At 44.1% G+C, this 15,219-nt stretch overlaps 1 protein-coding gene across 1 annotated transcript in view; it reads right to left on the bottom strand.

The window, feature by feature from the left end:
• BDH1 (3-hydroxybutyrate dehydrogenase 1) overlaps positions 1 to 15,219 on the bottom strand; it is a gene marked incomplete at its 5' end in the record, with an annotated part of 252,875 nt that overhangs the window by 163,160 nt on the left and 74,496 nt on the right. The window contains one exon of the mRNA XM_069620231.1: positions 8,743 to 8,884. Coding sequence (XP_069476332.1) covers positions 8,743 to 8,884 — 142 coding nt within the window. The remainder of the gene's footprint in view (positions 1 to 8,742; positions 8,885 to 15,219) is intronic.

Raw genomic sequence — 15,219 nt, 5'->3', positions numbered from 1 at the left:
TCTAGACTGGCTGCTGCACTACTGGGGCACCTCCTTGCCAAAAACACAAGCACTCGCATTCATTCAGCATACTACACTCGCTCATTCCCACATGCAGCCATCCAGCAAATTCACTCACACACAAACCCATGCAACACACACGCACTTACAGAGTTTTATTTCTGACCTACAGCCCAGATCGGACTCTGCACAGCCTCACTCTGCCTGCCGTGAAGTCCCTGCAGCTCCCGCGAAGAAGAAATAGCTTTTGGGTTCCTGCAAATGGGAAGTGGAGCCAGAGCACCTCCATCAAACCGCCCCAGCCCACCTAATGTTTGGGGAGGTGCAGGAGGGCCCCCTATGCACATTTAGCCGTGTAGCATTGCAGCATGCATCCCAAATGAGCCATGCATGGCTGGGGAAGCAAAACGCCCCTTGGCTTTCATGATCCATGGACAGCGTGCTGGTGTTCTAGAACTGTCAAAGGAAACCACGTTTAAAGCCAGCCCAGAAGTGCTCCCTTAGCTGCTTACAGTAAGCTTTGAACTCTCCTTCCCCGCCATGATTCAAATGGCACAGATTCTCTGAGTAAAGTTACAATTGAAGCTGGAGATCAATGAGGCCACATATTGGTAGCAACACCCCTTTTGCCAGTGCAAAACCTCACAGAGCATTTCAAACTGTGTCACGTTATCTCCCCAATGAAACGATGCAACACTTGCAGATTTCCAATATAAATGCACTATTTCCCTTCCCTTGCACTATGCTCTGCTGCCAGAGATAGCCGTTTGAGTTTATGAGATCAAAGTACAACATCACAAAATGCTTGCAAACACCACACGATTGCAAAACTGTTTACACCGATTTCAGGAGGCTGACCAAGGTGCAACGTACCAACTTTAGAAGCGTTTAAAGTTTTTCATTGTAGGACTCTGGGACAATTCCTCTTTGCTGGCAGTGGCCTAAAGTTCCATCTCGTGGCGATATGCCCTGGTAGGCCTTGCATTTTAAGTAGTCAGTTTGATGATGCCGCTTAGGAGTAACTGAATTACTCTGTTGGAGAGCACTGCTCATATTGTAATGCATTTCCCCACGTTGATCCCTTCCTCACTGCTGCTAATCATGTGACAGCATTCCATCCCCTGAAAGCTGATTTTTCACTTTTGCTATCTTTTGTAGAGCAACGTTACAACACTTCGGCACAGTATTTGAGGGCACCTTGCTAAGGAATCCCCATTTTGTGGGACTTTACTTTTATACCTAGTGTTAGGAAAAGCGTAGTCGCACAGGTCTCTTTTCTGACGATGAGATCTACAGGCTTCACTTTAGAGCGTTGCTCTCCGCAGGCTACCTGCAATGTTATCAGTAGATGACATTCAGAGAAAAGAAATATGTGCCACCAAACATATGTTCTCATCGATGCTTTGGGATTTTTTCTCAACTGGAGTCCAGTGCACTTTCTTGCCCTCTTACCATTCATCAATGTCATCCCTGGGTTGGTCCAGGGCCATTCAGTGAAGTGATGGGAGCAGATTGTTACAGTTTCCTTCCACGTGTGATCTATGGTGTTACGATCAGAGGGCGTTGCGTGTACCACGTACACAACATATGGGATCCGTGTCAATGGTTGAACTGCACACAATTTCGGGAGTCTGGGTCGGGAGGATAACTCAGGAGCAACCCGTTTGTCTTGGAAGCAAGACAGCACAGAGCAACACAGGTGAGGTGGTCCGTTCCTCGTGCCGCGTTTAGAGACTGGTCTCCGGTATTAAGCACGTAATAAAAGTTTAATTAATTTCAAATTACACAGATTGGGTTGCAAGTCCCCTAAACTCTCAGTATACAGCACACTCATTCCCACTGCCCATCCCCTGCATTATACATTACTCTACACTTTCTCCCAGTGTTCCCCTATTTTTGTGGAGCACTTCCGTTACTATTTCCAAATTGCATTTTCGTAAGCGTGCCTTAAAATTGCTCATTCGAGATTTTTCGACATGGTGGAGTTTCTTTTATGGGTAGACCCGATCTTTACCTAAACACCTTCTCCAATATCACATGCCCTCGCTGATTAATGGATGCTTCCGGTGGAATCCGGTGTCGGAGGCGGCTGCTCGCTCTGGTGCGGGTTACGGGCAGTGACGCCACAGGGTGCTATTCCATGATTCACCGGGATCGACTGTCTGAGGTCTGCAGCGATCAGTGGAGGTCAAGTGGCCACTGTGCCAGGTGGCAGGTGTTGGGACGTAGTGATCCTCTGAGCCAGGAGTCTCGAGCCCCAACTTGTGCTGGGGGCTGCCTGCCTGATGATTGTAACAGGACACAGGTGCGTCCTATGCATGTCCATTTATTCTACACTCATCCATATTCATTACTGCTCCTTCACTGTCCCCCCCTGCCTCTTCTGCGTGCATAATAAAGCATAAGGAGCAGAGGGCAGAGCAGACCTGTTGCGGCAACAGATGTACTTCGAGAGAATGATTTGCATTAAAATACAAGGCAGCCACTGAAGAAACGAAAGACTGCCACTATATCTCGCTGACACGCACTTAGTGTGGAAAGCAGGTGTGACCCAGGAGCGTACATCCAGCGATTCTGGTCGTATTGCAGCGAGCAGTTTTATCGGCTTGGACGTGCACCGCCTTGACTGGATACCGTGTGCCACTGCTTTCAGAATAGAGAAGAGCACGGTTAATATTGTGCTAAAGTCGATCAACGTCGGGAAGAGGAACTACAACTTGCGTAGCCATAACATGGTTTCATTAGCACAGAACACGCACATGCAGCACGCCTCATCTGAACAGGTTGACTGTTCAATAGAGACTGTGACTGTGGAGCCACGAAGCAAGATTAGGGGCAAGTGATTTTTCCTTAGATTACAAAGTTATGGATGGTAATTCCGGTATCTCGGTTGCAATTTACAACAATAATTCGTTGCTTAACCTATGTTCTTCTTCCCTGAAGGCTGAGGCTCAACAAATAGCAATGTCAAGCAACGTGCCTAATGTGCCTTCCCGACAAGCAAACTGTACTTGATAATCAAGGTGTTCCTCCACCTAGACTGAGAATAACAAGTTCCCCAAAACGGACGGGTTTATTCCAGGAAGAGAACTCCACTGAGAGTGGCACCGAAGCCAGGACTCGAGCAACTTCATTAAGTGCCGAATTCACACATTTTGCTTTAAAGATCTTTTTAAAACTATGTAATCGTATACATAATGAAGTACAAATACACGAATTCATTCTGGACGTGCTTGAAAAGTAACTAGTGATTTGCTCACGATCTAACGGCCTAATCAACCATGGGGCAGATGCAATCACGAGACCGGCCCGCAGAGTTGTAATCAAGACATTGGGGACCCTGAGCCTATTGAGGAGGTCCTGAATCAACGCAAGTAGAACCTCCTAGGCTGCTTGATGACCCTGCTGCGCAAGAATAACCACTATATGATACCATTCCGTCAAAAAAAGATCGAAGGACACTTCAGTAGCTGAATAAGAGCAAGAGTAAGAGAGCTACGGATGCCCCTCCTCGGCCACACAGGAGGGCTTTAACCGCAATGATCTAGAAAACTCAGTTAGCTCCCCTAAGAAAGCAAACAAATTATACAAAAAGACAAGTGGACATCTAAAGAGGGCTAAAAATAAAACTGAAAACCTTACCAACTGGTTGCTGAAAGTGCCAGAGGGAACAGGAACACGAAGCCTCTGGAACAATACATAGTAGTGCAGTCTTTATTGGATCCGATTAATCTGCAGTAAAAATGGTCTCTATACCTGAGCCTACCCTGATAGTCAATAGAGAAAAACAAAGGGGAAGGGCAAGACTGAAGATGAGGAGGGACCTGCAATTGTCACTATCGCAAGCTTACTCGTATTGGAGAATACACCTGTGAATCGGGGTGGAGTGTTGCAACTGTTCAGAAATCTACCAGCAATAAGAGGACTTGGATGCGCTGACTTTGAATATGTAGAGCAACTAGAAGATTAGACTGCCCCCCGATGTCCAGGGTTCAATACTATACATCAGCCGCAGTATCCTTAGCAAGAGGAAATTCAGTTTCATTATTAAAGTCGGGCTATGACATTGATTTGCCGGTTAAAAGTCTGAATATGCCCGTTATACCATGGTTTTCTGCAGACATTCGGCAAGAGGTGGCCACAAAAGGCTCTGACAAATTGAGTTCTCACCGTACCATGCTTCCTAAATCACGTTTAGTGGACCCAGCTAGCAAGACTCATTGGGATTGGCTCCTTTCGTTGTTACCACCTATGTGACTACAATCCTGATCTGTGATGATAAAATCTGGAACTACTAGTGGCCATTCCCACCAGTTTGCTTCAAATAACCATTCTATAGGCTTGGTAAGCTCAGCAGACATTTTATGGCTGGTGGGAGAGGCCTCTGTGGATGGGTATACAGGTCACCAAATAAAAGCAAGACGGGAGAAGTTGGGGCGACCTTATGGTGGTTTACTTACCCTATGTGCTAACCGTTTTAAGTCATATGAAGTGATAGCTTGTCTCGGGAAGATAGCTCAGGGGCAATGTGCTCGCATTGTAGGCAAGACGACACATAGGAACCCATGTTCGATCCCCGGGTCCGTACTTAGAGACCTCTGGGTACTAAGCGAGTTATAAATAACCATCATATCATAGGTGAGTCTGAAAATGATCACGTACTGTCAGCTCTCATATTAAAAATAAACAGGGGTCTATGTTAATTTGTAACATCTACGACCCCCAAGGTGGTGAGCCTATGGCGCTCTCCAAGTTGTATATTTATGACATCATTCTGGGCCATTAAAGAGGATGGATGGATACTGCTGGGGGGTGATTTGTATACTAAATGCATCAATCATTAAACAGCGAATTGTGATGCTCCGTTAACGACCTCAGAAAATTACCTGGGTGAGAAGAAAGTAAAATCTGCTCGATGCTGGGTGGATTTTTTTGGGGAGCTGAATGGAAAAGTGGAGGGTGGCATACCTGCCCGAAGACAGACGAGATATGACATCCTCTACTATTGATTATTTATATTCCAACCTTAACCTATCTAGCTACAATATCATCATGGCGGTGATTTTTAATGATTACATTGACCATGCAATACTGACTGACAGTTGCAATTGATTTCTCGGCGAAATCCAGATTCATGCTGCCAAAAATACAGTTGTTTGGTCAGATCACAACTTGAGTGCCATTACTAATTATATGTATGCATTGATGGTCGATTACAGCCTTTTAACTTCTCAGAAAGAAGTTGTTGAATGGGTGCCTTCAATCACATTTAGCTTTTTCTCTATTGGTAGTAGCAAATCTGTAAAACATGTTGAAAGAATCAATGAGAAGTGTATGGTAGGTAAGAAAAAACAGCCAAGGCAGGACTTCAGAAGGATAGGTAAAAGTCTGAGAAAAGATGCTGCATTAGTAAAAATGAAAACAAAAAAAAAAAATCGGTACATAAATTGGGTTAAATACTACAACACCTCTAGTATTAATAGGTAATGGCAACAAATGTATGCAAGTTTAAACCCAAAAGAACTGTGGTCTACATTTAGGAGGATGATGCATCCTTAAATGTTATTAATGAAGAAACCTGGTGTAGGTTTCTAGTATAGAATTTCAAGGGCGACATGTATTAAGCAGCCGAGAGACCCAGGCTCAGATGGGGTCTCCAATACTGTCATGAAAGCTAACCTTACGATGTGAGCGGATATCATGTGCATTCCTATTTGGTAAGGTGGCCAAAGGGGGTTATTCCTGACTCTTGGTGAAAGATACATTTGGTACCTTAACTTAAGAAAGGCAAGAGAACGGACCCCGGGAATTGCAGACTGCGCTCTTTACTGGATGGAATGAGTAAAATATTTTCGCGTTTCCTCCTACGTGGTCTTCATGCTTGGGAGCAGTGTTGTCAGGTGATGAGTCCATTCCAGACCGGGCTCAGACGGGGGCAGTCGACGACCTATAGCATCTTGACTTTGAATTTATGAATCCATCAGGCCCAATATATATGATCGCCCATTTGTAGATTTTTCAACAGCCTTCGATTCTGTTGGTAGAGCGCCAACGTGGGTCAAGTTAGAATCTTTGGCTCTCCCTGGAGGCTTGCTCTATCCGTGCAAATGACTTCACTATGATAACCAAGCCAGATTAAGGTTAAGTGGCATCGGGGAACTGTCAGGCCCTGTAGATATTAGTAGGTGGGTTAGACCTGGTTGTGTGCTGGCCCCTCTTCTCTTTTTTATTTGTATTAGACATTAGAGAAGTTGGATCTAGAGTCAGAACTTTCCCACATAGACTAGGATATACGGAAATTGGATGGCTCGCATACACAGACGATTTTATACACTACATTTGTGGGCATTAGTAGGAGTGCACAGGCGGTCTTGGATTATGCCAAAAAGACCAGGCCGACAGTGAACATGAAAACAACTGAAATTATGTGCTTTGGAAAGCCAAAGATCGATAAGAGGGTGAGATATACACACACAGGAAGGTCGGATTGAAACAGTCGGAAATTATGCTTATCTTGGCAATAAGAGAGGAAAAGAAGGGGGAATGGGGAACTTGTGCGAAAACTGAGGCTGAAGGCAAGATCTACGTTGCTTATGGTTAAACACTTTGTCCAAAGGTCTGCTGGGTACAGCCTTGTGGGTATAATAAGGATTTACAGACAAAGACTGGTGGCAGGAATGTTCTATGCCCTAGGGAAGTCCAATAATAATTTAGATAGCTGGGCCAATACACTGGAGGGCTTCTTTTGGTGCAAAATCTTAGGGATATCGAATGCTATTGCAATCGCAAATCGAGCTGGGTCTCAACTATTTGGCAGTCTTCATTAAGATCAGTAGAGAATCTCTACATTGAAATGATGATTGCTGTAGATAATTCTTGATTGGCTTTACTTAAAAAAGTGCTGGTATCCGATTCCTGCCGCACATTTAGGGAATGTAAGTTTGCCAATGAATGCTTCATCGATCTAATTGCCTGGACCCCTGAGTGGAAGCATGGTATAGGGTATTTGTTGAGCTCCTTAAAGTGCTGAGAAATGGGACTGCCTTGATCACGTTGGGAAACTTAAATCGTGGAGTACATTTGCACAGATGCGTTTTTCTTACAAAAAGCACCAACACTTCTATCGGTGCCTACACCAAAACCTAGAAGGACCTAAACGTTAATTAGACTTGTGCTGGCTATTCGAGGTGCATGGATAGATTTGCAAAAGGAAAAACGCACATGTCAACTATGCAGTTATGCTACCAAATTGGAAATGGCTAGGCATGTGTTGACTTCTTTCCCTGTACTAAGTATCTATGCATTGTATTATGGAACACATGTTTCAGATCTAGACATACAGAGGGAGTCTTTTTGGCTGCAATGCATTTTTGCTCGTAGTGGTTCTAGGATTGTGGCTGCCATCTTGGAAATGCATGGTTATAGTATTGAAAAGCCACCCGGCTATCTGTTCGAGACCCACACGGCCCATCAGGTGACTCCAGCATCAAACAACTCTGTGCAACATCCACTTGTCGAATAATTGGGGCCATCCCCCGGCCGAGCACAGGAGCTGTCCAGCATCATGCTACTTTGCCTTGAAAATTATCCCTAAGGGTCAAAACACGTATCGGCTATACAATTAAACACTTGTTGCACACCTAAACCAACAATTTCTGATTCATTACTAAGAGAATACACTCATCCCCATTTTGATACCTGGCGTGAGTGTGAAGGATTCAAGCCCCAAGTACAACTTGCTATCCCAGGACAGTGGGGCATCGTCCTAAGTAAACCCAAACACACGCAGCAGGGTTTTACCTAATCATCTAATCAAGCACGAGGAAGAGGAAGGTGACAGGTCACGTTAAAAACCACCCCAGTGAAAGTTTTAAAGAGAAAAAAAGCCTACAACCTTAATAGCCAAGTACGAAATGGGAGTCGGAGACTTCAAGCAGAAGATAGGAGGCGGGATCCTGGAAAAACCAGAGAAGGGTGCAGTTAACCCTTCCAACTGGGGCTGAAACGGAAGGAGAAAAAAACCCAAGAGAGCTCCAGCTGAGAACCTCTTAAATGGGAGACAGATAATCTAGCGGGAAGACATACTGAGAAAAAGGGCGTGGGAAACCGTCAAACCCAACCTGAGACAGGGAGTATTCCCCTTGCAGACTACGATGTGTGGCAACCCCTTCAAATCCAGAGGTCTACTGTCTTAAGTTACAAGAGAAGTGATTTGGTTCCACAGTTACGTTTACACTTCCCACTTGTGTTATTCCCCAAATAAAGAAACTTCATTTAGCTAGCATTACCGTCCCAGTCTGGTTACCCATTTCTGCCAATTTTGTGACAGGACTTCTGTACCTCTGTAGCTATCCTCGCGTTTTCTTTACTGGTGCAATAAAATGCATTGCAACCACAAACAAATCTGTATGAAAAGATAAATTCAGGCATTTAGCTTGCTTTTCTTGCTCCCCACTATCTGGAATACATCCATTCTATATTATCTGGAATATAGAGTTTTACTGCAACATTGAGTTCCACAAGTGCATTAAATAACAAAGCTGTTAGTGTCATGGCAGCAATGACACCTGCTTTCACGCGGTACCAGTTCCAGTCACCTTTGGATCCTCTGCCCATCTTCCCAAGCAATATCATTGCTTTGCCTCTCTGGTTCATCTGCCCCACTAAATTTGAGGGTAATTTAAAAAGAATATATCCAAAGCATCCAGGTTAATCTGATGTCAACCAGCTAGACATACACACCTTTCTCCGGATCTTTTAGACTTGCCCTTATGTGCTCCACTGCACTCTGCACTTCCTCCTCTTTGCAGACATTCAGCTGAACAGTTTTCATTCGGGCACACTTCATGTCATCCAGCTCCTTGACCCCATCATGACCTTTGTCCTGTGGCAGGGAAACAAAAAAGTAATTGACATGTCTGATGGATTTGTGTTTTGAACTAGATCAAAGAAACCACTGCACAAATACAATCTGATTAACTTCTAGCAGAACCTGTTTAAATGGCTTAAAATATATAATTATCATTTGCTCCCAACAGGTTGGGTAAGGCATTCAAAATTGTTATCAATATAATCTGCAGAAAACAATGAAAATATAATTGTCTTCCATACGGTTTTAAAACTTACATAACTCTGTTTTACATAAAGTGTGAGAGATCAGAAAATAATGCCATCTCTTTACCCAAAAAAGCCAAATCTGTTTGCCCATGATCACTGATGTACCACCTCCCACACACTTCACTGCACACCAACTATCTCCACCCCCTGATTAAAGTCACAAGTCTAGTTTATTGAGCTTCTAGCAAAACAGCAGTTGAATTTGGAAGCCACCCTCCTCTAGAGATGTACCTTCCTTGTTTCAGGTCTACATTGTGTGCCAAGAAGCCATCTCTAGATTATAAATTATGGCCCAAGAAGCTAGCTTCTGATTTTCAAATCCATTACCTTACTTTGAAAAGTTCAGTTACCCTACCCCTTTCATGCAAAGAAAATGCTCTCATAGGACAGCTTCTCTGCCTTCGTTTGAAAGCATTACCTTCATGTTTGGAGTTGCTTGTGATCCTGTGCAGATAGGGCATGGTTTAGCAGTTTAGTCAGCGTCAAGACTAACACACAAATGGTTGGTTTGTTTCCATTATGGCACAAACGAGCTAACAATAAATGGAATGGAATGCTACCCATAGAAATTCACATATTTAAAGACACACTGGCTCAAGAATTTCCATCTGCCATTTTGTTCTCTTTTTTTTTTTTTTTTTTTTTAAAAGAAGGCTGGTAGACATCTCTGTTCACGGCTACTGATCACTAAACAAATTGCGGTTTGCCCCCAAAACACATTTCACCAATTACTTTTCAACAAACTAGGAAAGCCTTTCCATTTTACTTATCGAAAAGCTACCTTTCTACATTTGCTAGCTTTGGATCTGGTCAAAGCAACTGCCGAAGTATTTCTGGTAGCGCACAGTTACATGATGCAGCCTATATATGGAAAACAAATCTCCTAGCCAAGGATTTAAATTAAAACCAATTTTACCTTTATTGGCATTTAAAATTAGAGATTCAGGATTTCTGTTAGATATTTGTCAGTACGCATAGGAGTCTTCGCTCCAGGTTCTAAAACTGTTCCCCAATATGTTCACTTGCTGCTGGTTGCACTTGGGAACCTGAACTCCAGGATGCCACGCAGGTTTCTCTTTTGCTAAATTTTCATTAGCTACAGTTGTGGAATGAAGACCATTCACTCCAAGTTCTGGAAAGCAAAGAGGGTTTCTATCTTTCTTACAATATTCAATTGCCACCGAGTTGTATGTGAGAACCTTCACTCCATGTTCCAGAATGTAGTACACTTTTCTCCCTTTCTACCAATGTTCATTTGGTTGTGTTCACCCAACGTCTCAGACGCAGCATATTTATTTTCTTGCCTTTAATGTTCCAATGTATTACTAAGGCTTCTCTGCAAGCAAATTGTAGGGTTGACTTTCTATGCCTTTCAGGTTCAAATGCGCTAGAAACTCGCATGCCAAATTCCAGGGATCAATGTGTTACTTTCTTTGAGTGGTTTACGAGGACTGGGAACTCCTTCCCTTAATTTCATTGTGCTGGTGTTACAAAGGGAGATTAACCCTTGTATTTCTCCTTCCCCCTGGAAGTTCTTTTCCGGTGTTGTCACTTCTGGATGTTCTTCTCTTCTTCCAGCTCATTTCTGCCTCGGCCTCTTCGTTGTGTGATAGGGGCTCTTTGTTGGCCATCTAGCAGCTTTCACAATGTGAACAGACTTTCGCTCTACCATAGCATTTCCAGACTCTTGCTTCTCTTATTCAGCGGTCCAGTAAAGAACCTTCTGCGCCCCAGCAACTGCAGCATCTCTGCACTCTGCTTTCACTTAACATCAGAGGCGTAGGCAGGATTGTCTAGCAAATGGGGCCTGATGCTAATGTAGAAGGGCCCACTGCACTGACACAAATATCTGTAAATGTTCACACAGTGCTGCTGAGTGGGCATTTACAGATTTTGGGTGGTTCTTGCTCCTCAGGCCCTACCCTGCCTACGCCTCTGCCCTCTGCCCCCAGGGCAAAGACTGGGAAAGGCTAGCTACAGCAAGAGTCTTTCAAATCTTTCACTTTTGAGAGCAGAGTGTTTACATTTAAAAATCATGAACAAGCAGCAATAAGAAAGCATACAGTAGCAGAGGACAGAAAACTGCCCTGCGCATATCAGTACACACCGCAATGACAAATTCAAAGATTTAACTGGCCTGCTTGGCTATTAGTGGGTCATACCTCACAATGATTATCACCTCTCTGTGAAGCAAAACATCCTCTGAATTGGGTTGAAAGATAGATCTAATGTGCCAAAGGAAGGCAACATGGAAATTCAGTTTCCTGCTCTCAGAGGAAGGAGGGACGACATGCTTATAATTCTAAGGGCGGGCATGCTAGCATTCAAAGTCCCCTCTAGATGCGACGCAGTCCAATATCCACAATTTCATCAAGTGTGGCCATGCTAATATTCTCAATTCTATTTAAATGCGTCTGCCGGTCTGGATATGGTGCATCCGGTACGTGCGAGTGGGTGAGTCACTTGAGGGCTTTCGTCTGGGTCTAAGTATGTGATCAGTCTCTGGAGTCTTCCTTTTGTGGCTATTGTCCTTGATATCTTATGCTCTGTCGAGTGGTTAGTTCTTTGGTTTGAGTGTTTGTCCAGATTGGGAGTGGCCAGGATTGGAATCATTTTCATCATTGTTGTAATGTCGGTACATTCTGGTGCATCTCTGTTGTGGTTACCCTGTGAAGAGCTATGATTTGAGGAGTTTCCTGAATGCTAGGTGGTTTGTTGTGTTCCGTATATTCTTAGGTAGGTCATTCCAGGTTTTGGGTGCCTGGTGGGAAAAAGAGGATCCTCCAAGTTTTTTCCTGTTGTAGGGTTTTGGTTCCAGGCGTATGTCGGTGCTTGATCTTAGTTTTCTTGTCAGTTGATGTAGGCGTAGTTTGTCGCTTAGGAATTCTGCACCTTGTTTGTGTATTGCTCTGTGCGTGATGCACATGGACTTGAACTTTATTCGCTGTTATAGTGGTAGCCAGTGTAGTATTTTTAGCGCGGGTGTGATGCTCTTCGGGGTAGCTTGAGGAGGAGTCTGGCTGTTGCATTTTGTATGCGTTGCAGTTTTTTTAGAAGTCGGTCGGGCATGCCCAGGTATAGGCTTTTGGCATAGTCTACTCTGGACATGATGAGAGCGATGATGGTAAGTGTTTTGTTGGCGGAACGGTAGGATCCTTTTTGCTGCTCGCAGGAGGAAGAAACATTTCTTGATTACTGAGTTTACTTGTGGTTGTAGAGTGAGATTGTTATCCATCAGGACCCCTAGGTTTTTTACATTTGATGATGGTTCTGGTGTGGTGCCGAGCTCTCTTGGCCAGGGGATGTAGTTTATGTCTCCTCCCTTTTTTGATGCCATCATTATCTCTGTTTTGCCTGGGTTGATTTTGAGATGGTTGAGGTTCATCCAGTTGAATATGTCACGAAGGCAATTCTCTAGTGTGGTGTTTTCTTCTCGGGTATCTTGTATGTTGAAGATTATTGGAGTATCGTCGGCGTAGTTGTAGCATGTTAGGCCGTGTTTTTTGAGGAGTTTGATTAGTAGGTACATGTAGATGTTGAATAGCAGCGGGGAGAAGGAAGAACCTTGTGGTACTCCGCACGTGGAGTCTCTGGGTTTGGATTTAAAAGGTTTCATCCATACTGTTTCTGTTCCGTTTGTTAGGAAGGATTTGATCCATAGTAGGGCAGTGTCTGTTATCCCTAGAACTTCTAATCTCTTTATGAGGATGGTGTGGTTGACAGTGTCAAAAGCTGCAGACAGATCGAGGAGAATCAGGGTGGTACTGTTGTCCGAGTCTGGTTTTGTTTTTAGGTCGTCTCATATTGAGAGGAGAGCGGATTCTGTTCCTCTCATAGGTCTGAAACCAACTTGTGCCTGGTCTAGTAGGCGATGATCTTCTATGAATTCTTGGGTTGTTTGGTAGACGTACATTTCTAGCAGTTTGCCTATGTACGGTATGTTGGAGATGGGTCTATAGTTAGATAAGTCCTCTACGTTTCCTGTTGTGTCTGAGTAGCGGCTTGATGTAGGCTGATTTGAAAGCCTGTGGTACTTTACCTGTTGAGATTGAGAGGGTGAGGAGGTTCCTGTGGTATTCCATGGGGGTTCCTTGTTTGAGAATAGTTTTTTATATGTCTGGGGGGCAAGGGTAAATAGGAGAGCCTGATTTGTTGCTTTGGTTTACCAGTTTGACGAAAGCATCAACTGATATTTCTGGGAAGTTTCATAGCTTGTTTGCATGTTCCTCATCGGCGTCGGTGGGGTTTGCGCTGCGATCGCTTGGTCTGTTTTGAATGGTGTGTTGGATGGAGGTTATTTTGTTTTTGAAGTGGTCTCCGAGGTCCTCGCAGAGTTTCATCGATGGAATTGGCGTGTTGTTGCAGCCCGGTGGGTTTTTTATTTCGTTTATGATTTTGAATCGTTCTTTCTGAGCGTTTGGAGCTCTGAAGATTCGGTTGTCGTAATGTTTCCTCTTATGAGCGGATCTGTTGTAGGAATTTCAATTTGTTTGCGGAGGTGTTGTTGGTCCTCCATTCAGATTCTAGTTTTAGTTTTTTTCTTTTCATGGCGTGGAGTAGTGGGGTGAACCACTTTGCTGTGGTTTTCTTACGTGATGGGGTGAAGGGCTTTTCTTTGGCGATGTCGTCTAGGGTTGTTGCGATCCAGGTATGAAGTAGGGCAACTTTTTTGTCTAGATCTGCTTCTTCCATGGTTGATGCTTGTGGTTTGCTGAGTTCTAGGAGACTGGTTAGGTTGGAGTTTTTTATGGTTCTCCAATTTCTTTTCATCATGATGGGTTATTTTTCTTGTTGCTTTTTTGTTGGAGCGGCCATTGTGATTATGAATGGAATGATGAGGTGGTCGCACCAGAGTATTTGAATTGGGGGTGCGTGGTGATGAGATCCTTGTTGGCGAAGATTGCGTCAATTGTGTGCCCTGCTGAGTGGGTTGCTCCTTTGACTAGTTGTTGTAGGTTCATGGCTGCTAGTTGGCCGGTTAAGGATTTTTGTGTGGTTGTGGTTTCTTCGTCGAACCAGATGTTGAAATCTCAGAGGATGATCAGATGATTGTACTTGATGGCTAGGGTGGCGATTGCTTCCGTGAAAGCGTCTATGAAAGTCGCATCATAGGTTGGTGGTCTGTACATCAGTATGAATTTCAGGTTAGTTTTGGGGTTTACTGAAAGTCGTATTATGAAGAATTTGCATTTCTCGATGTTTAGAGGATCTTCCATTTGATGGCCAGTTGTTCCTTGTGAATGATCGCTAGTTCCCACCCCTCTTTTGGATTTTATGTTTGTTTGGATGCATTTGAAGTCTTCAGGCAGGCAGTTGTTGAGGGTGATCTTGTAGTGGTCTAGCCATGTTTCGGTTATAAATAGGATGTCTATGCCTCCTTCTGATAGGAGGTTGTATATTTCAGTTGAGTGTTTGGAAATTGACCTTGCGTTTATTAGGTTACAGTGGATTCTCTGGGTGAGATTTTGTTTTGAGGTTATTTGTTGTTCAAGTTTGTGGTTGTCTGTTCGTGGTGTTTCCGCGTTGATGTCCGTAGGATGAAGAACAGCGACGGCTGCTTCTTCATTGAAGCGGTCCAGTAAGTTGGTAACAGTGCTGATTATTTTTGGTGTTTCAGCTGTGATGCTGTTCGGACGGAGCTCAGCCGTGTTTTCTTCATTGAGTCTGAGTGTTGGGTGGGAGGTAGCATTGCTGGTTGTCGGTGCTTCGCCGTATTGTGCGGGGTGTAGTGGAAATCAATGTTGTTCCTCTGTTCTTGTGATGTAAGGTGTGATGGGGTTGGAGCCCACCCACTCTCTTGTTGAGTGCTCCCATCGTTTTTCAACGTGTTTCAGGAAATTCTTTGCATGTTTCGAGGTTTCCGTGTTGGGGTGTTGGTGTACCGTGGTTGTTGCGAGGTAAGGCATAAGGATTTTTCTCTTGTAGATTTTGTTCTGGTTATGGCTGTGTTGGGCGTATTTCCTTCCAGTTGAGCTGCTTCTTGTGGGTTCTGTCGGCGTTGTGTGTTCACGTCTCTTGTTGCACGGTCTTGTTCTCTTCCTTTGCGTCCTTTTCTGGGTCGGGCTATTTTCCAGTTTAAATGCAGGCGTAGTAAAGTAGTTG

Source organism: Ambystoma mexicanum, chromosome 10 (genome assembly GCF_040938575.1).
Source record: "Ambystoma mexicanum isolate Mex_15411 chromosome 10, UKY_AmexF1_1, whole genome shotgun sequence".
NCBI classification, from domain to species: Eukaryota; Metazoa; Chordata; class Amphibia; order Caudata; family Ambystomatidae; genus Ambystoma; species Ambystoma mexicanum.
Note: the sequence above shows the minus strand (reverse complement) of the source record. Positions and strands in the feature narration are given on the sequence as shown.